Source organism: Dama dama, chromosome 27 (assembly GCF_033118175.1).
Source record: "Dama dama isolate Ldn47 chromosome 27, ASM3311817v1, whole genome shotgun sequence".
Lineage (NCBI taxonomy): Eukaryota > Metazoa > Chordata > Mammalia > Artiodactyla > Cervidae > Dama > Dama dama.
In genome coordinates, this window is record NC_083707.1 from 31393261 (window position 1) to 31420840 (window position 27580).

At 44.8% G+C, this 27580-nt stretch overlaps 1 protein-coding gene across 3 annotated transcripts in view; it reads left to right on the forward strand.

The window, feature by feature from the left end:
* The window catches only part of KCTD1 (potassium channel tetramerization domain containing 1), a 196361-nt gene extending 173157 nt beyond the window's left edge, over window positions 1-23204 (forward strand). For all 3 annotated transcript variants that reach the window (XM_061130764.1, XM_061130765.1, XM_061130763.1), the window contains exons 3-5: window positions 736-880; window positions 17653-17958; window positions 22280-23204. In XM_061130764.1, the coding sequence (XP_060986747.1) occupies window positions 736-880; window positions 17653-17958; window positions 22280-22438 (610 nt within the window). In that variant the 3' untranslated portion in view covers window positions 22439-23204. The remainder of the gene's footprint in view (window positions 1-735; window positions 881-17652; window positions 17959-22279) is intronic.
* The last annotated feature ends 4376 nt before the right edge of the window (window positions 23205-27580 follow it).

Here is a 27580-nt window from a genome sequence, read left to right on the forward strand (position 1 = left end):
ATATTATGGATTCCTGTTTTTAAAAATTACCCATTGCCACTTCTGTTCCAGAACTAGGTCATATTTTTTGGGTGGTCAGATGTTTATATTTTATAATGATTCCTGGCTGTTACAAATGATTTTTGCTGAGACCTAGGAAACTAGACTGCATATTGTTAATGAAAAACATATTCTCTTAGATGAGTGATAGTCTCAATGATTCATTTTTATAATTAAATGTAGATGTTAGCATATAGACATTGCTCTACTTTTAGAAAATATGGGACTTATGGGTAGGGCAAGCTCAGAAAACAGATTTCTTAAAAACAAAGATGCTTTTTTTTTTTTGTAGACTCTGTTTAAAAGACACTTGGGAGCAATCACGCTTTTTTTTTTTTTTAATGGCAGAGAAGGTTGTTTTAAGTAACACAGAGGGAAAGACTTGATCTTCCATTACAGTGACAGCACTTAGCCGTAATCACCATGTCAGGAACATCTTCTTTACAGGTAAAAGACATTGAATAATAGAATTTACTTGAGAAAGCCTGCGACTATTTTGAATTGTCTGGTCTTGAGATATCTATCAAGCAGGGGCCAGTACTTCTCAGGGAACCATGACCACTTAGTGGGTGATTTTCCCTGACTGCCATCCTCAGAAGTGCTGCCTTTGACGGTGACACAGAACAGTAGCTTTCAGTCTTAGTGGCCGAGCGATTGATTCTAATTGTCTTCACTGTTCCCTCTTTCCTATCACAGAATCGGAAGACTTTTTGATGGTACAGAGCCCATTGTTTTGGACAGTCTCAAACAGCACTATTTCATTGACAGAGATGGACAGATGTTCAGATATATCTTGAATTTCCTACGAACATCAAAACTCCTCATTCCTGATGATTTCAAGGTGAGGGATTCGTATTAAATTAACAACAGCGTAAATATATGCTTTTTTTTTTTTTAATGTGCTCCCAAAAATATTTCTAGCTCTACATTTTTAACATAGACCAACTTTAATGGCATCAGAAGTTTCTGACATGGTTATACTGTCTTTGTGAAATAACATATATGGTCATTGACGTTTATGGCCAAAAGAGGGTGGCTTTTATGTGAAGAATAGAATTACAATTCATTTTAATACATTGAAAATGACTTGATTATATTCAAAGCTTATCTCTGATAAGTCTTAGGTAGAAAATAAAAGGAAACCTCTCTAGCTTAATAAAGACTTTTTCTCCCAGAAATTTAAAGCAAACATTATGCTTGCCAGTAAAATTTTAGAGTTGTTCCCTTTCAAAATTACTAACAAGTGTTAGACTTAGTCCTACAAGGTGCTGGAAACTCTAAGCAGTGAAATCAGACAACAAAAAGAAATAGAAAGGGTTAATATTAGAAGGGAATATATAAAAATGTTATCTTTGCAGCTCCTTAATACTTCTCTGAATAGAAGATTCTAAAGAATCAACTAAATATCATTAAAACTAATATAGAACTCATTAAAGCATCCATATTTAAGGTCCCAATATACTGCATTTAACTTACTGATAGAATACCAAAGCCAATCATAAAATGTAATAGGAAAATATAACACTTACAATAACAACAAAAATTATAACACCCAGGAATAAACTTAAGAAATATGCAAAATCTCATTAAGAAAACTATAAATCGCTGCATGCAAGTTTAAAACAAGAATTGAATAAATGAAGGGACATTCGTGTTCTTGGATGGGGAGCCTCAATATTGTTGAGATGTCAGCTATGCTCAGACTATCTTATACATTCAGTGCAAACCCGCTTAAGTCACAGATTTTTTCAATGTAATTTGACCCATTTATAAAATTTGTATAGAAGACAAAAAAGGCTTAAGAATAGCTTAAAAAGTGATATTATACAGCAGAAACCAACACAACATTTTAAAGCAGTTATCCTCCAATTTAAAAAAAAGAATAGCTAAAAAATATTTGATAGTGATAGAAATGGTGGGCAATGGTGCATGTGTCATATCAGACATCACAACATACTGCGGTGCTACAGTGATAAGAAAGTATGATCCTAGTAGATGCTAAAATACACACATAGATCAATGGAGAAAAACAGGATTAGGAGAGAGAGGTGTGTGTATGTTGGAATTTGATATATTATCAATGTGGTATTTCAAATTAGTAGGAAAAGAAAAGAATAGTCAGTAATTGGCACTGAGACAGCTAAAACCAAGACCTTTGGAAAAAATGCAAAGCCAGAGCCCTGTCTGTATCATAAGTTCATAAAAATTCCAGGGATAAACATAAAAAGTAAAGCTATAGAAGTATTAGAAGAAAATAAAAAGAAATCCCACAAAAGTATAATTGTTAGGCAGAGAAGACCTACTTGAGCAAAACTTAACTACCCAGAAGGCATCCTTAAAACAAGAAAAAAAATTGCTAAATTAAAGACACTATATACAAATAAAACACAAGTGTCAGATGAGGAGAAATATTTACAATGAAAAATTAATATCCATCATAAAAGAGCTCCTAAACATCATTCTAGCCACCTGATGTGAAGAACTGACTCATTGGAGAAGACCCTGATGCTGGGAAAGATTGAAGGCAGGAGAAGGGGACGACAGAGGATGGGATGGTTGGATGGCATCACCAACTCAAAAGACATGAGTTTGAGCCAACTCTGGGAGTTGGTGATGGACAGGGAGTCCTGTAGTCCATGGGGTCACAAAGAGTCAGACACGATTGAGCAAGTGAACTGAGCTGAAACATCTACAAGAAACATGGAAACGACCCAATGGAAAACATTTAAAAATATAAACAAGCTTCTCAAAAGAATAGAATTTGCCACTAAATGTTTGAAAATATATTCAATCTCTTTAGTATCGAAGAAGCAGAACTTAAATATATATCAGATTGGCAAATCTGGCAAAACTTTATATCAGGTTGGCAAAATTTAAAACGTTGGTAATATGTAGTATTGAGGAACAGTGTGGTTGGGAGTGAAAACTATTAAATATTTTTGGAAGGCTGTTTAGTGGTAGTGCTGTGTGCTTAGTCACTCAGTCGTATCTGACTTTTACAACCCCATGGACGGTAGCCTGCCAAGCTCCTCTGTTCATGGTGATTCTCCAGGCAAGAATACTGGAGTGGGTTGCTATGCCCTCTTCCAGGGGAATATTCCCAATGCAGAGATCAAACCCAGGTCTGTCTCATTGCAGGTGGATTCTTGCAATCCAGGGAAGCCCAAGATAAAGTATTGAGGAACGGTGTGGTTGGGAGTGAAAACTATTAAATATTTTTGGAGGACAATTTAGTGTTAGTTTCAAATTTTTTTAAATTATAGCAATTTCATGTCTATTCATTTCTAGAAGTAACACATAAATATTCAGATATATGTACTTAGAATGTTTAATAATTCCATGTCTATTCATTTATTTCTAGAAATAACATATAAATATTCAAAGATACATGTACATAGAATGTTTACTGTAGTTATACTTATTATAGCAAAACTGGACACAATTAAAAATGTTTAACAATGGCAGATGGTTACAAAATATTATAGAATATTCATACTATGGATTAGTTGATGTGTGGGGGAAAAAACAAGATTTTATTCAATGAAAACATTAAGTAGTAGAATATGTATAGTATGTTTCTATTCATGTAAAAATTATGCATATATATATATGTGTAAATAGATAGAGAAAGATCTAGAAGTGCCAAGTCATGTCCAACTCTCTGCAACCCTGTGGACTGTAGCCCTCCAGGCTCCTCTGTTCATGGGATTCTTCAGGCAAGAATACTGGAGTGGATTGCCATTTCCTCCTCAGGGCATCTTTCTGATCCAGGGATTGAACCTGGGTCTCTTTCATCTCCTGCAGAGAAGAATAGATCTTAAAATTAACAGGGATCCGAAGGGCCTCTCATCCACCCTCTGCTTCAGGACTTTGAACAGTGGGGCCTGTGCCAAGCATGATTAGCCATATGGAGAAGAGTATAGAAGAGTCGTGTCATGTACACATGTCGCTTCCATGAGAACAATATACACTTGGCAGAAAACTAAGAGTAATAACTGCAGTGAGCGTGTGGAGCTCTTTGCAGCCCTGGAATGAGTTGGAGGCATTCTCCTGGCCCTGCTTCTCCTCAGCCAATGGCAGTTCCTGGGGAACCTTCCAGAGCCGGCCTCTCTTGGTGCTGAGCCCAATTCCAGCGTTTACAGATGTGGGAAGTTGGTTTGTGCAACGTTGCTTCTAAATGAAAGTTGGCAGCTTTATCAGTGATGGTCTCTTTCAACTCAGAAAGGAAACTGTATCGCGGGTCTCTAATATGGCGCCTTCCTAGGCGTTTTTCAAGGGTGCTCTTCACTGTATACATGCTTCTCTCCGCGTGCCCTTTCCTCCCAGCCCATGAGTCTTCTTTTTTTTTTTGGGGGGGGGGGGGCGTTTGGCCATGAGTCCTGTGGGATCTTACCTCCCCAACTAGAGATCAAACCCACAGCCCCTGCATTGGAAGGTGAAGTCTTAACCACTGGACCACTAGGGAGGTCCCCAGAGGGCAAGTCTTCTGTCTCCAGCCCTCAGCCTAGAGCTGAGGACGCACCTGCTCAGACCGAGCGGAGCCAGCCGGTGGATGGTAGACAGCAGGCCCCACGCTTCCGGGCCCACTGGCTGCAGAGTTGAGCATCGCCACCCACTTCCCACACCAGCTGCCACGGAAGAAGGTGAAAGAAAGAGGAAGAAGGTGAGGGCTGCTGCTGGAAAGCAAGCAGAGGCCCCCCGTGGAGATGCACAGAAGTGAAGGGAGGAGTGGGGGAGGGGAGAGGCTGCTGCGCCAGGGCGGGGGCTTTGGGTGTGACCCCAGCCTCTCTGCAGACCCAGAGCCCCGGGTGGCAGGTGTTAGGGCCAGTAGAGCAGGTCCGGCCAGTAGAGAAAGGACGCCAAGTGTGATACCTCAGCATCCATCGGACCGAAGGTGCCTTACTCTCTGATGTTTTCCTAGAAGGAAGGCACTGGGACTTGGGAACGGGGTGGAGGAGAAATGTCACCTTTATTTCTATTTTAAGGTGATTGCACTTCCACTCAGAACCTTTACCTGGATCGTTCATGGCCTCCTTAACCTGAGCGGCCCACCCAGGAGCTGGCCATGCCCGCCTCCTTATCCCCACTACCAAATCAGCTCCTCTTCCTTTGTGTCCTATCTCAGGAAAATGCCAGAATCCGCCTTTCTGCTCCAGTCCCGCCCCTCCCACCATCCATTCATCCATCGGCCTGTAGAAGGCTCCAGATACTTCTGGAATCAATCCACACCTCTTATCCCCCCTCCCTGGTCCAAGGTCCGGCAGCTCTCAAATGACTCATCACTGGTCTCTTCCACCCTTACTCCTTCTCCTCCACTCTCTGTGTTGAAACCAGGAGACACTTCTTTTCATTAAACTTTCTGGGGTCATTGTAGATTCTCATGCAGTTGTCAGAAACAGTAGAGTGATCCCAGTTCCCCCTGGTGTAACTTCTTGTTGAATCATACCACAGCCTCACAATTGGATGTCGACCCTGATTTGGTTGAGGTCAAAACACTTCCGTCATGGCCAGGTCCCCTCCTGTTGCCCTTCTATAGCCGTGCCTTCATCCCTGTTCCTTCCCTATATCTCCAACCCCATCTCTCACCTAGGGACACTTATAAAAAACAAACTGTACTGTGACTTGCTCCTGCTTCAGACTCACTCTGCAGGGGAGTCCCGTTCATTACTCATGGAGCAAAGCAGCACGTCCCTGTCAGAGCCGACGAGGCCCCTGCCCATTTGGCTCTTACACCTGTGCCCCACCATCTTCTTGCCCCCTTCAGAGCAGACCACTCCATCTGTCTGATGCGTCTTCCCTGCCCTTGATGTATCACTTCTGATTCTTTAGTCCCTAAGTCTTGTCTGACTCTTTTGCGACCCCATGGACTGCAGCCCGCCAGGCTCCTCTGTCCATGGGATTTCCCAGGCAAGAATACTGGAGCGGGTTGACGTTTCCTTCTCCAGGGGATTTTCCCGACCCAGGGATCAAACCCACATCTCTTGCTTGGCAGGTGGACTCTTTATCACTGAGCCACCTAGGGAGCCCTATTTATCACACGAAGTGAAGTTGCTCAGTCGTGTCCGACTCTTTGCGACCCTATCAGGCTCCTCTGTCCATGGGATTTTTCCGGCAAGAGTACTGGAGTGGGTTGCCATTTCCCTCTCCAGGGGATCTTCCTGACCCACGGATTGAACCCGGGTCTCCTGCATTGTAGGCAGAGGCATTTACTGTCTGAGTAAGCCATCGTGTACCTGGTCTAGCTTAGATTTGCCTGTATCCCCGATTTCCCATGGTCACGCACAGTGTATTTGTCATTATTTTTCTCTGTTGTTTAGCACTATATACCCAGCTGTACAGGCTTCCCAGGCGGTGCTAGTGGTAAAGAACTCACCGGCCAATGCAGGAGACTTAAGAGATGTGAGTGCTGTGGCAGTCACTGTGTGACCCTGAGGTGACAAGCAGGAGGCCAGAACGTCAACACTGAAGATGACAAAACAAAAAGACAGCGTCCTGTCCTTGGTAACGTCACTAGGCAATAGCCAGGGACCTCTGACTTCTCATGTGAGAAAAACAAATCTCCATTAGTTTGAGGTGCTGTTGACTGGCTGTTTCAACACTTGTGGCTGATATTTAATATGACAGTTGTGTGCATGCGTGCATGCTCAGTCACTTCAGTCGTGTTCGACTCTTTGTGACCCTATAGGCTGCAGCCCACCAGGCTCCTCTGTCCATGGGATTTCCCAGGCAAGCCAGTGTGCCTCGGGTTGGCTAGGCCCTCATGCCACAACTTCTGAGCCCAGTCACCTCAACCAGAGATCCTGTCTGCTGCAATTAAGACCCAATGCAGCCAAAAATAAAATAAATAAAATTATTTTAAAACCTTATAGGACTAAATGGAAAACATAAAGCATGTACATATGTAACATCATCCTAAGCTACTTGTGTGGCTAATATATTAAGTTATAATTTCCATGATTAAAAGAGATACAGATGCCAGGGAATATAAAGCAATTTATGGTGAATCACAGTGAGAACCTGGTAATAGCCATTAGTTTCTAGTTGCATTCTGTTCCAGAAACAGAGCTAGGCATTTTAAACACATTTAAATGTTGCAGGCATTATTTTTCATCCAGGAACATTCAAGTTTGATGGACAGAAAGACTGCATAGGAGTTAAGCTATGACCTATTCCAGAGGACAGTCCTGTGAGGACTCAACCAGTCACCCCCCTGGTGAGGATGGGATGGGTGCTTCTCTGCACCTTGGTGCTCCCTTTGGATTCCAGAGCCTTAGAAGACCTTCGGTTCATCAAGGCTAAGCACAGAACACACCCTTTAATTGCCTACGGATTCAATTGTAGCCCATGCTTGGGGGAAGACAAAAAGCACTTCAGATGACCCTCATGTGTCCCAGAGCTCTGAAATGTTTCCCGTGGGACCTCTGGGTGACAGGCTGTAAAATACAGGGAGCCGGGAACCTGGTGGAGCTGCGGAAGATTGGGAGCTGTACTGGCTGATGATGGGAGCGCGTGTGCGAATCACAAGCGCGGGAGCACGCAGCCAGGCTCAGCCTGCCTCTTCCTGAGCAGTACAGTCGTGCTTTCTTCCTCGGCAGAGTTTATTTCCTGACCTTGGGAAAGGGACACGGCATCCGGCATGTGGAGAGCATCTCTCTTCCTGGTTTTGCAGGGAACACATTCCTTGATTACCTGCTCTCCGTCTCCAGCTGTTTGATGCTGGGTTGAGCACATGCCTGCGATCTCACAATCTTAGCATCCTCCACCCTTGAAAATCTCATTCTGCAAATGTGCTGTCTGAGCCAGATACCCATTTAACAATTTAGATAATTTCATACTTCAGAACACCACTTAAGTGGCAGCTGTTTGTGCCCTGCTCCCACTGAAGGATGTTGGAATCTCTCCTCTAGATAAGTGATTGTAGAACTCTCTGCTGGGTTTTATTGTGGAGAAGACTGTCTGTTCGTCTTCCCTTCATTTCCCTCCCCACCTCCATTACATTGACTCATTCATCGTTGCTCTCTTTTCTGCTCACACAATGCATACATAGGTGTGTGTGGGTGCACACATGCATATACACACATGCATGCATGTGCATAAGCAGACACTTGTGATTTCCACTTCATCGGGAGTCCAGAGCTTTAGTTCCTTTTTTTAATGGAAAACCACAAAATTACCCCTCTTCTAGGCTTCTAATTTGAACATCTTTGGTAAGTGTCCGCCATGTTCCTGACATCTCTTGTGGTATCTGATGAATGTCTAGCCTTCTTAGATAAAGAAGAATTTGCCTGCAGATAGTCCCCAACTTGCCTCTTCCTGGCTTAAGTTCAAAAGTCTATTAGTTCTTTCTAATAGCTTTTTAATATTGTAAAAAAAACATATGTACATTGTAGACAATTTGAAAATATAGATAAGCAAAAAAAAAGTTTAAACAGTATATCCCACTCAGAGATTGCTGATGTTACTGATAAAACCTGAGTGCATAGACTTCTGGGTCTTTTTCTATGCTTATTTCAGACAATATCTCTATCTTTCCATTTTAATAAATTTTATTTCCTCTCATTTTGCAACCATATTTACATTTCCATGGTAGACCTCCAAAATGTCCTTTCTATTTGGTTTTCCTGAGTTGATATCTCATCCAAGAAGTCACTAAATCTAGTTCTGTCCGTACCTTTTTATTTTCTCATATAATACCATTTGGGGGGCTTCCCTGGTGGCTCAGCAGTAAAGAATCTGCCTGCCAAGCAGGATACACGGGTTCAGTCCCTGGGTCAGGAAGATCCCCTGAGGAGGAAATGGCAACCCACTGCAGTATTCTTGCCTGGAGAATCCCATGGACAGAGAAGCCTGGTGGGCTACAGTCCACAGGTTGCTGAGTCGGACACAAATAAGCTATTGAGCATGCACGAATATAGTTCCATTTTTATATGATGCTGACTTTCTAAAGAGACCGGCCAGTTGCCCTACGGAATGTCCCACCATCTGAATTTGCCTGGTTCCCTGATTATGGGAGCTCGTTACTCTAGCCTCTCATTTCTCATAAACTGCAACTATATCTAAAGACTTAATAGGTTTAAGTGTATACTTTAGGCTTTCTTTCGGAAAGTTAGAGAGTTGAGAGTGGAGACAGTGGTTGGGAGAGAAGGGACTTTGCCACGGCCTGTGTTTCCTATAGTGGCCATCATTTAAATCGTAGGCTGGGCGTCCTTGCCCCAGGAAAACAAGAGTGGTCAGGAGGAGCCAGAAGCCAATTGCACTGAACAGGGAGGAAGCCTCCTGTCAAGAAGTCCCAAATGGTAGCAAGGGAAATGGAGTAAGTGGACCAGCCTTTCCAGGCTTGGAGGAAAAGAAAGGCGTATGGGGGTGGGGAGGGGAATAGGCAAGGCACAGAGGGGTTTTTAGGGCAGTGAAACCACCTTGTATGATATTATAATGGTGGATACATGTCATCAGACATTTGTTCAAACTCACACAATGGCCAACAGCAAGAGTGAATCCTAATGAGGACTTTGAGTGGGTATGGTGGGTCAGTGTAGGTTCATAGATTGTGATACGTGGTCCCCTCGTGAGGGATGTCGAAGTTGGGGGAGACTGTTCATGTATAGGGTTAAGGGGACATACAGGGAACCTCTATACTTTGTGCTCAATTTTGCGCTGAACAAAATTGGTCTAAAAAATTACTATGGGAAGGAAGGGGGGCAGGGTTGCAGAGCCAGGGAAATTAAGAATTTTAGAAGTCCCAAACCTCTAACACTGAAAAAACTGTGGTGGCCCACCCTCTCAAAAATTTTTTTAAGGAAAGTTTTATGGGGATCTGTTTTTGTTTATGATAATTACTACATGAATGCTCTTGATGAAATGTAATATATAAAAAATACTTTCATTTCCCCTCATTTTCTTGGCACCTTCTCTTGGCAAGTCCGTGATACATACATGGCCTGCCATCTTGGGGAGCAAGCCGAGGTACCCCATGGCCCAGGAGCAGGATCCCATGGCCCAGTAGCAGGATCCTATGTCCCGAGCGTGGGTAGGAGGAGGGCTTCTAGATCTCTGTCGGGGGAGCTGGGCACATTTGCCACCAAAAAGCCTCCTCTGTGCCCACGGTGCCTAGCTTGGCAGCTGCACATAGACAAGTCTTAAAATGCATGAATGAGTGGCTGAGTTGCCTTTTGAGTGGAAGGACCCGTATAACTTCAGGTACCTTAGGAGTGAAATAAGCCTTTGAACTTTTTTGTGAAATTGGAAGCTGCGTGTTGAGGCTGAGTAATGGCCCCCAAAGGCGTCTGCATTCTAATCCCCAGAACCTGCAAGTGTCACCTTACGTGGCATAAAGAGACCATGCAGATGTGATTAAGTTTAAGAGCCGTGAGCTGGGGAGATTATCCATGATAATCCAGGCGGGCCCAGTGGAACCACAGGAGTTTTCAGAAGTGAATGAGGAAGGCAGGAGGTCAGAGTCAGAGAAGATGTGAGGAAGGAAGTGGTGTGATGGCTGGACAGGAGCCAGGGGCACGGGGCCGCCTCTGGAAGCTGGAAAATATTCTCCCCTCACCTCCGGAAGGAAGGTGGCCCTGCCAACACCCCGACTTTAGCCCCAGGAGACCCATTTCAGACTTGTGACCTCCAGAACTCTTAAGAGAATAAATCTGTGCTGTTTTCAACCACCAAATTTGTAGTAATCTCTGACAACAGCAGTAGGAAAGCGGTACACTGCGTCTATCACTTTCCTCCCTGTAGGGAAAATGTCTTCTGAATTCAAATACTTAATCAAGAAGTAAACTTTTGAAACATGGCCCATATGCCTCTTAGAGTCTGCTCACGTTTACTTTCCTGTTCTGTGTACCTGTCTCCAGTGTCTCAGGGAAGCTCAGTGGATTCACCTGTAAAATGAGACCTTGATCTTTCTGCCTCTCAAAACTATTGCAAATCTCAGAATTTTAATTTTAGAAATATGTGTTCTAGGACTTTAAAATTATTTCAGCATGAAAAGGTCTGTGAATAACCTCTCTTTTACTGGTTATGAGGCTGAGAGATATGGTTGATGCTGTCTTAATGAGAGAAGGTAACATTGGCCTGGGAGCGGAGAAGGTGACGGCATCTAGAACATTCTGGACTCACTTTGCTGAAAGCAGAGGCGATGCTTTGGATTCACTTCCTTCATAAGAGGAACTTGGGCCAAACCTGCTGTGGTTCCATAAACACCTGCCCGTCTCCAGGAGGCTGAGTCGTCCAGAGTTTGCAAAAATTGACAAAAGGAAGGCAGGCATCATCAGATAGGAACTGAGGCTTCAGGGAAAATGACTTCAAAAGAGATTGAGAGACCAAAGAGATAACCACAAGGCCAGAAAGCCTAAAAGGAAACAAGATAATCTCTAAAAAATGTGAAATTGAGACAGTATAATTGTGTGATCACTATTGAGGAAAGAAAGGAAAGAGGTGGTGGAGGCAGGCTGTTCTGCAGGGAGTTCTCTGATGAGAGGGGAGGCGGCGTTAGGAAGCAAAGAAAAGTGAAAGTGAAAGTCGCTCAGTTGTGTCCTACTCTTTGCAACCCCATGGACTGTAGCGTTCATGGAATTCTCCAGGCCAGAATACTAGAATGGGTAGCTTTTCCCTTTTCCAGGGGATCTTTTGAACCCAGGTCTCCCACGTTGCAGGTGGATTCTTTACCAGCTGAGCCACAAGGGAAACCCAGGAAGCAGAGAAGGACTGATACAAAGGAGCCTGCCTAGAAAAGGATGGCCAGCGTGAGTTTAGCCGTGCGGGAGATGGTAGCAACAGGAGCGACCTTTTTGGTTCTAGGGCTGACGGAGGACCATTCTGGGAGGCAAGCTGGCATGGGGAGCCGACGGCTACACCAAGTGCATGTGCTCGGCCCTTCTCCAGCCTTCGCTCCCCCAGCAAGAAAGGTGGCTCTGCCCTGCAGACCAGCGGAAAGGGAAGACGTGGATTCAAGGTAGTCGAGAGAGACTTAAAGAACACCCGGCAGCTTGAGGTGGTTCAAGGCTAGGTCTGTGAGATGACGTCCCCTCTGCCGTTTGACCTCCAGAGGAACCCTTTTAATCCTTCACTTGAATGACCCAAGCAGGATCCTTGAGACATCACTGAGCAGGGCCAAAAACCTGATAAGGGCCAGTGTTTCCTTAATTTTCCCAAAACAGATAATAAGAACTGCGCAGCTTAGGTAGGAAGGGGCTGTCAGTCCATGGGCAGATTTCAGAATGGATTATTACACACCTGGCTTGTGAACTCAGAGAGAGAGGAAAAAAAAAAAGAGGCGGTCTGCATCAGTGTGGGGGGATTTGTAACCCAAGTCCTTTAGTCTCATTACTTTGGGGTTATGGACTTACAGACAAACTTGTAGGTCTGGGCTTTGTCACAGACACAGACTCATAGATTAGCAGGGCCAGAAGCAACTTGAATGCAATTGATCCCCCTCATTTGGGGGAGCCCTAAACAGTTATGGGGTGTCTCTGGCAATATGGCGGCTGGGAGCCCCTGTGCACCTCCAGCCTTCCCCACGAAGTCCCACCCAAAGGCACAGTATTTCAACAAGATGTCTAACAGATGCCACAGTTATGAGCTGGGTTACAGGTTGTATATAACCACTTGGCATTCCGAATCCAGAGACTAAATTTATGACCCAAGAGTCAGCCTGATCAAAGGCCTGTAGGTAGCCCTGTCCTCTCAGTACTTTCAAACATGATTCACACACAGAAACAGAACACCCAGTTCCAAATGACACCAAAAAATGAGGAGACCAAGAACGCCAGGCAAAAGAATCTGAATTTTCTCGTTACACTGGAACAAGTCCAGAACCTCCAGTATGTAATTTAAAGAGAGGTAAGTAATAGAGGATTTAAAATTGTTCACAAATGGTGTATGAGGGAGGCCTAGCTCCATAACAGCTGGACGAAAAAGGTGTAGGAATTTCACTCTGAGGGAATGTGAATAGAGTAATGGGACTTTGGGGCTGCCAGGAAAGCTAATAGGACCTCATGCTGTGTGGAGGGCAGAACAACGCCTCCCAGAGGCCTCCAAGGGGACCTCCCAGTGGTCCAGTCTTACTGACTTCACCTTCCAATGCAGGGGGTATGGGAAGCTAAGATTGGTCGGGAAGCTAAGATTCCACATGCCCCGGGGCCAATAAACCAAAACATAAAACAGAAGCAGTACTGTAACAAATTCAGTAAAGACTTTTAAAATGGCCCACATCAAAAAATCTTTTAAAAAGATTTTTTTTAAAAAAGACATCCATGTCCCAATTCCTGGAAGCTATGAGGATGTCACCTCACATGGTAATAGAGCCTTTGCAGGTGTGATTAGATTAAGGATCTTGAGATGGGAAGATTATCTTGGATAATCCAGGTGAAGCCAACAGTACTCAAAGGTCCTGACAAGTGAAAGGAGGAGGTGAAGGGTCAGAGTAAGAGGAGGAGATGGGACAATGGAAGCAGAGGGGGCGGTGGTGCGGGACCGGAAGCCAAGGGTTGCAGGCCGCCTCTGGAAGCCGGAAAAGCCAAGGAAATGGATTCTCCTCTAGAACCTCCAGGATAAACACAGCTGTGGTGACCCAACTTGGACTTTTGACTTCCGGAACGGTAGGAGAATAAACAAGCGCTGCTTTAAGCTGCTAAACAGGTGGTGATTATTACCGCAGCAACCGGGAACTAACACAGACTGAATTCATGGTGGCTTCAGTCTCCAGCCAGGTTGTACGAAGGTTGTGTGATGCACTCATTAGAGCGTGTCTGAAATGTTCAATTCCCTTCTGGTTTGGGTTTTAGGAAGGCTGTTGACAAGTTCGGGTACAATTGAGCCTTGAATAATGTGGGGATTAGGAGCGCCAACCCTACAAGCAGCTGGCCCTCTGTGTTTGTAATTTCACATCCACAAATTCAGCCAAACTGCAGATCATGTAGCATCATGGAATGTACTTAGTGGGACAATCCCATCTATAAGTGGGCCCCATGTAGTTCAAAGCTGTGATGTTGAAGGGCCAGCTATAGCTACCAGAGGTTGAAGAACTTTGAAGTCCTAACAAATGATTAGGAGCTGAAACAATTGGGTATTTTCAGCCTGAATAATATTAAGACATAACAGTCGTCTTCAAATGTTTGAAGGGTTAACTTGTCCAAGATGAAGATGGCTGAAACTCCAGAGGGTGGAATTAAGAACAAGTAAGTTGAAGTTAACAGGCAATACAGGTCATTCTAATGAAGACATTTACAACAATCAGGGCTGCGAACAAAGTGAATACTGTGCCTTATTAGGTGATAAGCAGCAAACATTCAATCAGGGTTGAGTGGTCATGACTCGTGATATTAGAAAGGATTCCTGCATGGGGTCAAGGCTGCTCAGGAAGACTGCTGTGAGCACCTTTAAGATTTGAAGACTTGGCCTTCCCTGGTGGCTCAGTGGTAAAGAATCCGCCTTCCAGTTCAGGAGACACGGGTTCGATCCTTGATCCGGGAAGATCTCACTTGCCACAGAGCAACAAATTATGTGCACCACAGCTATTGAGTCTGTACTCTAGAGTCCGAGACCCACAACTGATAAGCCCATGCACCACGACTGCTGAAGCCTGTGCACCCTAGAGCCCATGCTCTGCAACAAGAGAAGCCACTGCAATGAGAAGCCCATGCACCGCAACTAGAGAGTAGGCCCCCCTGCTCGCCACCACTACAGAAAAGCCCACACAGCAGTGAAGACCCACCACAGCCAAAAATAAATAAGAGTATTTAAAGAAAAAAAAAAGATTTGAAGACTTGATGGCATCCTTTCACAGAAGTCCAGATTCTTTCTTGTGTTAAAATTTGTAATTAAATCTCACAGGGAAATAAAAAGCAGTAGCAGAAGTTCTCGCTTCTATCGCTTGTGTAACTAACTCTCAATAATGTTCTTAAATTTCCTTGAGAGCCGTCATCTTGATGAATAAGTAAAGTACTAAGGTTGGTATCTCACAGTTGGTGGCCTTCAAAGACGGCCAGGGCACAGGAGTGGAGACCCGGGGTGGACTGGGAGGAACCTGCAGACCCCACCCCTACCCTCAGGCTGCGCTGGGCTGAGGGGCTCGGTTCTGCCCTAAGAGTAGCTTCAGCTTGGTTCTCAACACCAAACTAAACAGCATCTCCTGTGAGTCAGGAGGCAGAGCAGGTGAAATGAGATGATGGGAGAAAACAGTGGCTCCCGTAGTGATGGGGTTGCTAGGAGATGACGGAGTAGAGCAGCAGGCCCTTCTGCTGACCTGCGTCCACGGTCGTGTCTTCTACCCTGCCCGAGTTTCTCTGTTCGGAAGACGGTGATCCAGCAGGGGCTCACTTGTTCTTTTCCTGCCCCTCCAAACTGTTTTCTCTGGAAGGCTTGAATAATGTCACCGCTGCTGTCTATTTGCAAAAAAAGAGCTAAGTGCCAAATAAAGCAGTCCCCTGTGGTTACCCTCCCTCCTGCCCCGTCCCGTCTCGAGGCCTCTGGTGGCACTTGGGCCCTGGGCTCAGGCATTGGCCCTCCTGCAGGCCCTGGGCACCGCCTGCCAGCTCCAGCCTGTTGGAAGGAAGGCAACATGCCTGTCAGTGATTAAAATGTTCTCAGCCAGCGTGTCTGGACAAGCATCCACGTATCTCACAGCCAGAAATGATTGTGGCCATAGTTACGTTTAGACATAATATTGACCTGCTTGATAACATTGTTCCTAAGCGGCTGCCTCCCGCTCGGCCTCTCCTTTCCTCCCGTTCCATGGCTTGTGTGTGTTTTAATAGAGTTTTTTAAAACAAGAGAAAAAGAAACCACTCCCAAAGACTGGGTGCCTGTGCTTTCAGAAGTAGATTAGTTTCCTTTCCCGCACTGCTATCTTTTTTCTTTTTTTAAATGTTGTATTTTATTCTGGAGTATAGTCTATTAACAGCACTGTCACAGTTTCGGGTGGACAGCAAAGGGATTCAGCCATACACAGACATGTATCCATTCTCCCCCCAGGGCTTCCCAGGTGGCCTTAGTGGTAAAGAAGCACCCCCGCCAGTGCAGGAGACTTAAGAGACTCAGGTTCGATCCCTGGGTCAGGAAGATCCCCTTGAGAAGGGAATGGCAACCCACTCCAGTATTCTTGCCTGGTGAATCCCAAAGAGAGGAGCCTGGTGGGTTACAGTCCATGGGGTTGCAAAGAGTTGGACACGACTGAGCATGCACACTCTCCCCCAAACACCCCTCCCATTCAGGCTGCAACATAACATTAAGCAGAGTTCCCTGTGCTATACAGTTGGTCCTTGTTGGTTATCTGTTTTAAACATAGCAGTGTGTACATGTCCATCCCAAACTCCCTAACTATCCCTGCGCCCCATTCTTCCCCATCCCCCAGCAACTGTAAGTTCGTTCTCTTAAGTCTGTGAGTCTATGTTGTAAATAAGTTCATTTGTGCCATTTCTTTTTTAGATTTCCTCCCATAACGGATGTCATTTGATATTTCTCCTTGGTCTGACTTAACTTCACTCAGTATGACACTCTCTAGGTCCATCCACGTTGCTGCAGATGGCATTACTTCATTCTTTTTGTGGCTGAGTAATGTTCCTATGCATATATGTACCACATCTCCTTTATCCGTTCCCTGTCGATGGACGTTGAGGTTGCTTCCACGTCTCAGCTGTTGTAAACAGTGCTGCAGCGAACACTGGGGCCTGCATCACTGCCTTGCAGGGGCCCGGGCTGAGGTTGTTTTCCCCTCTCACTTTGTGATGGGGACACCGAGAGCTGGCAGGGGTCAGCGCATCCCCCGTCAGCCTCTCTCAAACCCTCACGCATCTGTAAGTAAAAGCAGCATGCGTGCTCTCCAGGCGCCCGTTCCCTGGCTCTCCACCCCCACTTCCACTGTGGCCCTGCCCCTCCCCCTCCTGGAGAAGTTCTAGAGCTGCCACTGCAGGTGACAGGAGTGTAGACCCGGGGTGAATGGGGCACAGTGTGCCTCTGTCACCTCACCACATATACATGTTCCACCCAGAGGTTATAACATGGATTCTCAACAACACAACCAAACTTTAAATATTCAAAGGCATTTTCCTACAAGAAGACAATAGTCTTGGTGAATCCTTTCACACACTAGTTTTCTCATCTGCACAATGGGAATAAAAACGATTCCCAAATCACTGGGTAACTATGGGGATGGTAGGACTTAATTCATGGGAAGTGTCCCACCTCCCCCTTATTACTCTTGCATGCTAAGTCACTCAGTCGTGTCCAGCTCTTTGCGACCCTGCGGACTGTAGCCCACCAGGCTCCTCTGTCCATGGGATTCTCCTGTCATGACTACTGGAGTGGGTTGCTATTCCCTCCTCCAGGGGATCTTCCAGCCCACAGATCGAACCCTTGTCTCTTATGTCTCCTGCATTGGCAGGTGGGTTCTTTACCACTGGTACCACCTAGGAAGCCCAGTTATTACTCTTAGCTCCTGTTATAATCACTGAAAGAATGAGTGAATGCAAATTGTCTCTACAAATAAAAAATTTACACCCAGATTTGAATATCAAAGTAACAGAGGTAAGAAATTCACCCTCCTCTATGTGGACATATTCAGTACCTTATGTTTGCATTTTTAAGTATGAAATACCTTTTTTTTTTTCTTTTAAGGACTACACTTTGTTATATGAAGAGGCAAAATATTTTCAGCTTCAGCCCATGCTGTTGGAGATGGAAAGATGGAAGCAGGACAGAGAAAGTGGTCGCTTCTCAAGGCCCTGCGAGTGCCTCGTGGTGCGTGTGGCCCCAGACCTCGGAGAGAGGATCACACTCAGCGGAGACAAATCCTTGATAGAAGAAGTGTTCCCAGAGATCGGCGACGTGATGTGCAACTCCGTCAACGCGGGCTGGAATCACGACTCGACGCACGTCATCAGGTTTCCGCTGAATGGCTACTGTCATCTCAACTCAGTCCAGGTATGGCGTCGTCACGTGCTGTGTGGCTGCCAGTGTCCTCTTAGGGACGAGGTGTCCTCACCCTTATCTTCATGGGCTGCCTTTCCTCCAAGGTGCTGGAGAGCCCTCACGTGGTAACATACCTGCTGGGCGGGTAAAAACTCTTCACCCCTCTACAGCAAGGGTCCCCAACCTCCAGGATCTAACGCCTGATGATCTGAGGCGGAGCAGGTGTAATAATAGTAGAAATAAAGTGCCCAGTAAATGTAAAGCGCTTGAATCCTCCTGAAACCATCAGCTCCCCTGGTGTGGGGGAAAACTCTCTTCTACAAAAGCAGTCCCTGGTGCCGAAAAGGTTGGGGACCTACGGCATTCATTCTGTCATTCCACAAACATTTACTGAGCGCCTGCTATGTGCCGGGGGTTGGAGTGAGCACTGGAGATACAGAAGGAAGAAAACAGACCACAACGGTCTTTCCATGGAGCTTACATTACGAGAATGGAGTGGGGTGGCCGGGCAAACAGTCACCCACCTAAGTGTTGAGCAGGTAGTGAGAAGAGGATGCCTGGGGCTGGGTGTCCTGGAGGGGTCGGGGGCATCTAGCCCTGAGGCTCCCCAGGGAGGAGCACATGCTTGATGTATTGAGGAACATCGGGAAAGCCAGTGAGGCTTGAAGGCAGTGAAGGTGGGTGGGGGGTGCCGAGACCCCCCAGTACAGATGGTGGAGGGCCTCACAGAAGGTGGGAAGTGCTCTGGGATTCTTCGTGTTGGTTTCTTTGGGGCTTGATTCCCTCGCGTGTCATGAGTCAAATGGAAAGCCATTTGAGGATTTGAGCAGGTCGACATGTTATAACTTGTATTTGAAGTTGAATACTCCAGCAGCAGGTAGAAACCAGGGCAAACAAGAAGACCAGTTAGAAAGTGGGTCCAAGCAATAACTGAGCAGTGTCCGACTCTGAATATCTTTTTTTTTTTTAGCTGTGCCATGCAGGTGTTCCAATGCCCATTCCCAAACTAGTCCACTCTTTAACAAAATCAAGCAGGCACACACTTGCCATACCACATACATGTTCACGAATGCCATTATGGCTTGATGAACAGAGTACTGAATGACGTCTTAAAATTGTTCTGCGGGTGGGGGCGCTTCCCTGGCGGTCCAGCATTTAGGAATTTGCTTTGCAATGTGGGGGACTCAGGTTCAATCTCTGGTCAGGAAACTAAGATCCCACATGTGGCAGGGCAACTAAGACGAGATGCAGCCAAATCAATGAATAAACATTTTTTTAAAAATTGTCTCATGGCCTTGAACAAATTTCAGCTTCTGTTTTCATTTTTATTTTTAAAATGTTTTTGGCCTCGCTGTAGGCTTGTGGGATCTGTGTCCCGACCTGGGACTGAACCCCTGCCCCCATTCAATGTAAGCTCAGAGTCTTAACCACTGGACTGACAGGAAATTCCCAAAATAGTTTTTGTTTATTTGTTTTGTTTTGGCCTTGCCCCACGGCTTAGGGGGATCTTAGTTCCCTGACTAGGACTTGAACCCAAGCCCTCAGCACTGAAAGAGCGCAGTCCTGACCACTGGACTGCCCTGAATGTCTTGAACGTAGAGCTGGCAAGGTTTTCTGATAATGGCTTCGAGCTACAGGATAGAAGCCAAGGATGACTAAGATTTCTGATGGAGAAACGGGATGAATGGAATTAGCATCTTTTGAGGTAGAGATGTTTATGGGAGAAGAAGACTTAAGGGCAGAATTCAGAAGTTGGGTTCGCACGATGTGAGGGGCCACGTGCCTTAGACGCTGGTGGGTGTGATCACCATCGGAACTGACGTGTGCCAAGGCTTGTCTGTGTGACTCAGTGGAAATCCATGGAGTAATTTCATTAGAATGGACCCATGACTTTATTCAGTATTGAGCCAACAAAAACTCCCCCCAGACTCCGAGACTAGAAGCACCCAATCTACCATTCTGCCTCTTGAGGATGGTTTCCCAGCTGTTTGTAATTGTTGAATTTTGTGAATAGATGGCTGAGAGCAGGGCAGCAGGAAACTGGCTGACACTGAGCCCGGGTGTGCTGGAGGAAGACACGCCCCCAGAGCGGGCAGCCCTGGGCTGCACAGGTGCAGAGGCACACCTGCGCTGCCCTCTGCAGCTCCCGAGCGGGGCCTCAGAGCCCGGAAATCTCCCCCACCCACGGCCTGCCCCCGGCTCTCTCTAGGCTGCGTTTCATCACTTCTCTAGGGCCCCGCCCCTGAGTAACTATCAGACATTCACAAGCCTGCCATGTTGCCCTGTCATTCGAGTCTGATCAGAGGTGGGTTTTCATCTGAGTTAACATCGTCATACGACATGGCCATACTAGCTCCTGCCCCATCTAGAGGACAGGCCCGGTCCGCTAGGTGGTCAGAGGCTTCGGGCTAAGGCACAGGAGCAATGTATATCTACTGGAGTGATTTCAGTATTCCCAAATGATCACTGACTTTAAGGAACTTTGCTATTAACAAGTTGATGCTTAAAGAAGAATGGCCAAGAAGCATAAGCTCTCTGCATGACATGGGAATAGGTTTTACCACCTTCAAGGTAACCTTGGATCGATCATATTGAATAATTATCATATTATGCATATTAGATCCTCTGGGGAGGCAGCTTAGGGATGTGCTTATAAGAGCAATTCAACAACCTAACAACACTGAGAGACAAATGATATCAGAGTTAAGTTCTTTATTGCTCAGCTTCCTCTACTTTCATAATTCCTCTCCTTATCAAGGTGAATCCTTTCCAGGGCGGTGGTTTGGCCGAGCAAACTCGTGTGTTTCTTGCTGACAAGCTACATTCCTGCCTTTACTGGGGAGATCTTAGAGTGAGCTGTTCTTCACCTTTTTATTCACCTGCCACCAAAACACATCTTAATGTGCTTACTTTTCAACTTAGAGGTTGTTTTCTTTATCGTGTCCTCTGGCTGCCTGGTGTGCATGTGCGTTGTAGGTTTATGTACAGAAGTAGATGCTGCAGAGAAGTGTTCATTTTGTTCTCGTAAGGACTTGCTTGGGTTTTTTTAAATTTGCCAGCATTTGAAGTTTTAATTTTTAGAAAGTATATTCTTACTTTCCAATCTCATCTAATTAGCTGTTTTGCAAAACAGCAGACTATATTCCATGTAAAAGTAGGCACCCCAAAAATAATAGTTTAAAAAAAAAAAGACATAGTAAGGGATCCACTGTATATCACATTTTGTAAGTTATTTGATAGTATTTCACTTAACTCCAAAAATTAAAAAAAATATTGAGCCAGGCATTTTTAAAAGTTATGATTGAATCATCTTGCTTTTAGAGTGGTGTAGAAATAATTTAACTATACCCAGAATTCTGTCAGGGAACATTTGCAAGTCTAATATTTGTTGGATTCCTAAAGAAACATACTGCGGTAGATCAGTTTCCTGTATTTTTGTGTATGTAAGAGTTGCAAGAACTCTTCCCTGCATTCAGGAGTGTCAGACAAGTAATAACAAACCCAGGGACCTTTCTGGCATTAGGTATTTTGTTTCAAAATTAGATTACATTATAAATATCTATTAATTATGAGAAATTTTTAGATATTTTCTAATATAGGGCATATATAAATAACCATTGCATTTATTCTTGCCTCTCTGGATGCACACTAGGCAATCAATTTCAAATGCCACAACTTGAAAAGCTGTAAATAAACCTTGACTGTCTTTTAATAGTCCATTTCTTCTGCTGTTGAAATTGCATCAGTTCTTCCAGGCTGAAATGTATTAGCTCAGTAATCAGGCAATCAGAACAGTGGCTGAATCAAGAGTGAATGAGTTGAGGCTGAATCACCGATGAAGTAAATTTAGATAATATCACTGTCTCTCCATAGTCTTTATCATCTCATCAAATATGTTAGTGGTAAATGAGCTTTGAAATGTGAACCCTCTCTTTCTGCAGACAAGATGGCATTGCAAAAAACATGAGATTTGAGACCAAAAAGACCTGAGTTGGAAACCCAGTTCCATCACTTACTAGTGTAAGCCTAAGTTTTCTCATCTGTCAAGTGGACCAACTCCACCCGTTATGCCAGCTGGTTGTAATGAGTGAATAACTTGGCACATGTGGAGCTAGCTTATGAAGGCACATTGTAGGTATTAGAAACATTTGCTCGCTCCCTCCTGCCTTTGAATCCAGAGTCTTTGAAAACAGAATCTCAGAGATACTTAGGGATTGGATAAGATGGATTCAAGCTGCACATGATGTCAAACTGTGGGACAGTCTTTGGGCTGTTTACGTGGCCAAAGGACCTAGCTGGCCTCTAACCAGATGCTTGTCTCGGCCCCGCACAGGTCCTCGAGAGGTTGCAGCAAAGAGGATTTGAAGTCGTGGGCTCCTGTGGGGGAGGCGTGGACTCATCTCAGTTCAGCGAATACGTCCTGCGGCGGGAACTGAGGCGGACGCCCCGTGGACCCTCTGTCATCCGGATAAAGCAAGAGCCTCTGGACTAGATGGACGTATTTCTTCTGCCAAAAGGAGAAAAACATACACCACAAATAGCGCAAACACAAAAAGGGACATTTATGTGCAGTTGGGACAGCAAACCGAGTCCTGGACCTAAAGTTGAATAAAAGACACATTTATATCCAATAGAGACCACACCTGTATTCATATGGGAACAATTGGAATAGTGATATCCTCAAGGTGTAAAAAATATATAAATATATATATATATGTCAAAAGGTAGGAAACGCAAAAAAAAAGAAAAAAGGTGGTAGCTACAGTTGGTGCTGTGATGGCCGTGAAGTGTCCTGGGCCTCCCAAGGCCTCTGACCAATAAACAAGCCATGAGCAATGAGGATGAATCTCCTTACAGTTTCCATTGCCAACAGCCATCCATTGTTTCTTTTTCCTTTGTCTTTCTTTTTCCTTTGAAAACAAAAACACCTAGAATCGCATTTCTTTGCATATGGAAGTTTCATGTCTCTCTTTAGATGGGGGACCGAGCAGAACTTCAAAAAAAAAACAAAAAACTCTCATGAGCACACCGCATTTGAAAGACGCGAGACATGAAATTTTAAATGTAGTTTGTACAGAAATCACACTTTTTTGTCTGCCTCACCGATGTGAACATTACTTTGTTTTTAAACTGATCAGTTTTGCAAAGGGGCCAGAATTATTCCTTGTTAGAGTTGCTCCAGTTTGAGTCTGCTGCTTTCCTACAATTTTTCAAATTTTATAATGTATTAAATACAATAAACTCTGTTTAAAAAATAAGGTCTGTGTGAGACACACATGTTGGGGTGAGGCTGTAGTCAAATGAAATTTTTCTATTTTAAAATTTTCTGTGTGGAGTGTCAAAAAGAGACCTAAAAACTGAAGCCAGTGTCGAGATCAAAGCCCATTCAAGAATAAGGATGTTGACACTTGTTCTGAATGGTTCTGTTCCCATTAGTAAGGTTTGGGTCCCGTGCTTCTGCATTGGTGAGCAAGATAAACCTTTCTTGTGAGTTTACCGATTCCAGTCAACTCCCAGAGCAAACCGCGCCCAACCGTAGCAGCCGACAGCACCGTTTTATTCTCTCTCCAGATCCTGAGATCCTCTTGTGTGGACTGGCCTGGCCTGGGCTTCTTGGGCTGCACGTGATGTCATCTGGGGCATGGATAACCATGATGGGCCCCCTTGGGGCTGCCAATCCCTGCTGGCTGGCCATGGGCCTCCCCAGGTGGCTTGGGCCCCAGCCAGCCTGGGAGCTGGATTCTAAGAGGAAGGAAGGAAGCCATGGTCCCCTGGAAGGCCAGGCCTGCAGCTGCTCGATGCACTTCTGCAGGGATGTGTTAATTTAGCAGATTCAGAGCCAGCCTCGAGTCAAGGAAAGGAGGGAAATGAAACCCAACCCTTGGTCACTGGGGAAGCGACCAAGAATTTGTAGCCAACTTGAATCTACCGTAACACTTGTCCAAAAAAGTCCACAAAGTAGGGCATTAATGGCTTTGGAAGAAGTAGGGAAAATCTCAGGGTCAGAATGATCAGTTTCTTATCAGCCAGGGAGGTGAGAAACCCAAGATGTCAATACCACTTCGGAATTAAGCCCTCAGCTTTTCCAACGTAGTAGTAATTCCGGACGCTCCTCTGTCAGCCCTGCCATCAGCTTTCTTCCCCACTTCCTCCTCCTCATTCCAGACCCTCAAAAATAAACCTGGTATGACAGACGATAAGATTGACAGGTAAACTATAATGTGTTTCTGCTGCAGAGATGTTCCTGTGGTGATGGGCTATTTCCATCCTGAACTTTCCTTCTTTTTTTAAATTAAAAAGTCTATGCCTGAGGACAGTAGTAATGAAAATATCTGTAGCTTCTGAAACTAAAAGTAAGCTGTTAATGGCTCCAATCACCAACCCCCCACCCCGCCCCAAAACACAGAGGCGGCCCAAACACGGAATTACTCTAATGACTGCCAGCCAGGCCTTCACATGGTGGTTTCGTTTCTCCTTATTTGAGACTAATACACCACTGTCTCAGATGGAGACAGCCAGGGTTGCTCCCACCGGCTGCTTGGTCATCCGCGTCTGCTGAAAGGAGAATGAAATTGCTCTATGATTTTTACTGGTAATCCCCTCTCCGTGGGTAAAATTTCCTAAAAGCAATAAAGCAAAGGCTCCGCTTTGGGACTTTCTGCTGGTTATTGTCATCACTTAACATTTACCCAGCACTCTCTCCGGGCAGTTAGTATTGTCCCAACCAAACCCTGCACGCAATTCTGTGCCCTTTGTTCTTTTCTGAGCTCTTAGGCCCATTTATACAACTCCAACCCAATTGCACGTTTTTTTCCTACAGAAACTGATCCATTTCAACAGAGCAAACACAACACATGTTATGTTCACAATTTTAGGTCTTAACAGTGAAATAGATTCCTGGATACCAAAGTACTTCAGCAAAGAGCTGGTCAATCAAAAAGTAATGGAGCTACAACCTTATTTTTTCTGCTGCATTTAATTATACAGTATATATGGTTATCCATATTTCACCTGTTGTCCCAATAAGGATCTTTATGGTGGTGGTGTTTAGTCACTCAGTCGTGCCTGACTCTTTTGCAACCCCTTGGACTGTAGCCTGCCAGGCTCCTCTGTCCATGGGATTTCTCAGGCAAGAATACTGGATGAGCAGCCATTCCTGTATCTCCTGCATTAGCAGGTGGATTCTCCCCACTGAGCCACCGGGGGATAGCAAGGGTCTTTATAACTATGTTTGTTTTCCCTGTAGAGGGTAAGATCAAGGCTCGGTACTGCTTTGATTATTAATGTCTTGGAGACTCTAATTTAGAAAGGTTTCCCCATCTTTTCTTTCTTTTCCTGTGTTCCATGAGCTTGGTTTTGAACAGAGTAAGTTGCTCTGGAGTTGGTGGCATAATCTGGATTTGTCTGCTTGGTTCCTCACCGGTAGAGTCAGATTAATTTTTTTGCAAGAAGTTACTTCTTCAACACATCACATCTGTGTTGGCCCATGATGGTGATGATCATTTTATTTCTATTTTTTGTTTTTATTTTTTGCTATTATAGATCTTATTGCATGTCAGTTGTAGTTTTCCTTTGTTGATGGTAATTCTGAACGCTCAATTGAGGTCACAGTCTCCAAATTTCTCCAATGGAACAGCATCTCTTTCCTGTGTAATTAACAAGTAGTCTATGGGATGAAATTGTGAGACTGGAAATGCCCTGTACTTCATTTACACTTTCACATAATGGTTTTAACATTCATTGGTAATCTTTTCCTGAATCAGTCATTACCTTGGTGATTATAAAAGTGTACTTCTTAAAAAGCTACTAGCCAGGCAAAGAGCCGAGTCCAAAGATGTATGAGAAAATAAGACATCACTTTGGGTGTCAGGGTGACAAACTCAGATGCCTACAAGGGCCAAGTGGGTCACAGAAATCAGGAGGCAGACAGGCACCCGCATGCATGACCGATTCAAAGGGGCAGCCCCTCCTCCACTCCAGCAGGTTCTCCAGCAGAACAAGAAGCCTGTATCCTTACACCTCTCATTTCCCTGGAAAAACCTGGAAATCTAGATTTGTATGTGAAATCTCTAAATGTATATGTTAGAACGAACTGATTTTTTCCCCCAAAATGTACAGACCATGTAAGACATCTGTGCAGTTTGTCATCTGAATACTAAGAAAATAATGAAATGGTTTGAGATATTCTAGAAAAATTCCATTTAGGTTGTATCATAGTGCCACCATCAAGTGGTGGCACCAGAACTAAATTGTGTGAGAACATGACTTTTATAAAATCTGGAAGTTTAAGGCAAGCCTTTAGTCACAATATCATTTGATCATAAAGATTTAAATCCTGGTGTGTAAATGATAATTGTGATTAAATCTACCTCCATTCCAGCCTACTATATGCCAGGCACTGTGCTCAGGGTTTTATAGATGTTCTTCAGTCCTTATAGAAACTCAGTGAAGTTGGCATTATTATCCCAGTTTTACAGATAAGAACATTGGTATGTTAAAAAAAAAAATATGCCAAATGCCACAAGACACTTGGAAGAACACACACACACACACACTCACATTTGATGAGTACCTTAGACTCAACTTTTTCTGGTTTTCTAATTTATGCCAAAAAATTATTTTGGGGGCTACCCTGGTGGTTCAGTGGTTAAGAATCTGCCTGCAATGCAGGGGGCATGGGTTCGATCCCTGGTCCAGGGACTAAGATCCCACAGGCCTTGGGGGCAACTAAGCCCATGTACTACAACTACAGAAGCCCACACACCCTAGAGCCCATGCTCTGCAACAAGAGAGGCCACTGTAATGAGAAGCCAGGGTCCCACAACTAGAGAGTAGCCCCCGCTCACCACAGTTAGAGAAAGCCTGTGCGCACAGCAACAAAGAGCCTGTGTGTCACAACAAGGAGCCAGTGACAATTAACTGACTAATTAATTCAATGAATTAATTAAAAAACCTTTGCTCTGTCATTGGCAACTTCAGTAAGTTCATTATAAAGGCACTACACAAAAATATGGCTGCAGGAACACTGTGTGTGTTGTTGAGTCATGGCTGACTCTTTGGGAACCCATGGGCTATAGCCTGCCAGGCTCCTCTGTCCATGGGTTTCTCCAGGCAAGAATACTGGAATGGGTTGCTTTGCCCTCATCCACGGGATCTTCCCAACCCAGGGGTGAAACCCACATCTCTTACGTTTCCTGCATTGCAGGCAGATTGATTCTGAACCACGGTGGGGGGGTGGGGGGGCGGGGAAGCCCTATTTACTGGCTATAGTGTAGAAATTACTAAGCCCCGAGAAGATGTAACCATCTGGCTTTGTAACCATCAGGGAACACTTCTCAGAAGTTTACATTGATTCCAGGTTTCCCAAACTTGCCCATTCTTAAGATACAAAAAAGGCACTTATTAAAGCTACTGTATCCAGCCCCCCACCCACCCCCAGCAGTCCCCGACTCCCCTTTCTCCTCACCAATGTCCTGAATCTCAGTCTCTAAGTGATGAGCCCGGGAATCTGTATTTTAACAATGCCCATCACAGGTGACTCTCCAGTCAGCAAGTTTGGAAAATACTGGGTGAAATCACTGTCTCTCAACCTAGACTGAAAATAGTAGATGAGAACCTTCTGGGGGTACTTTTT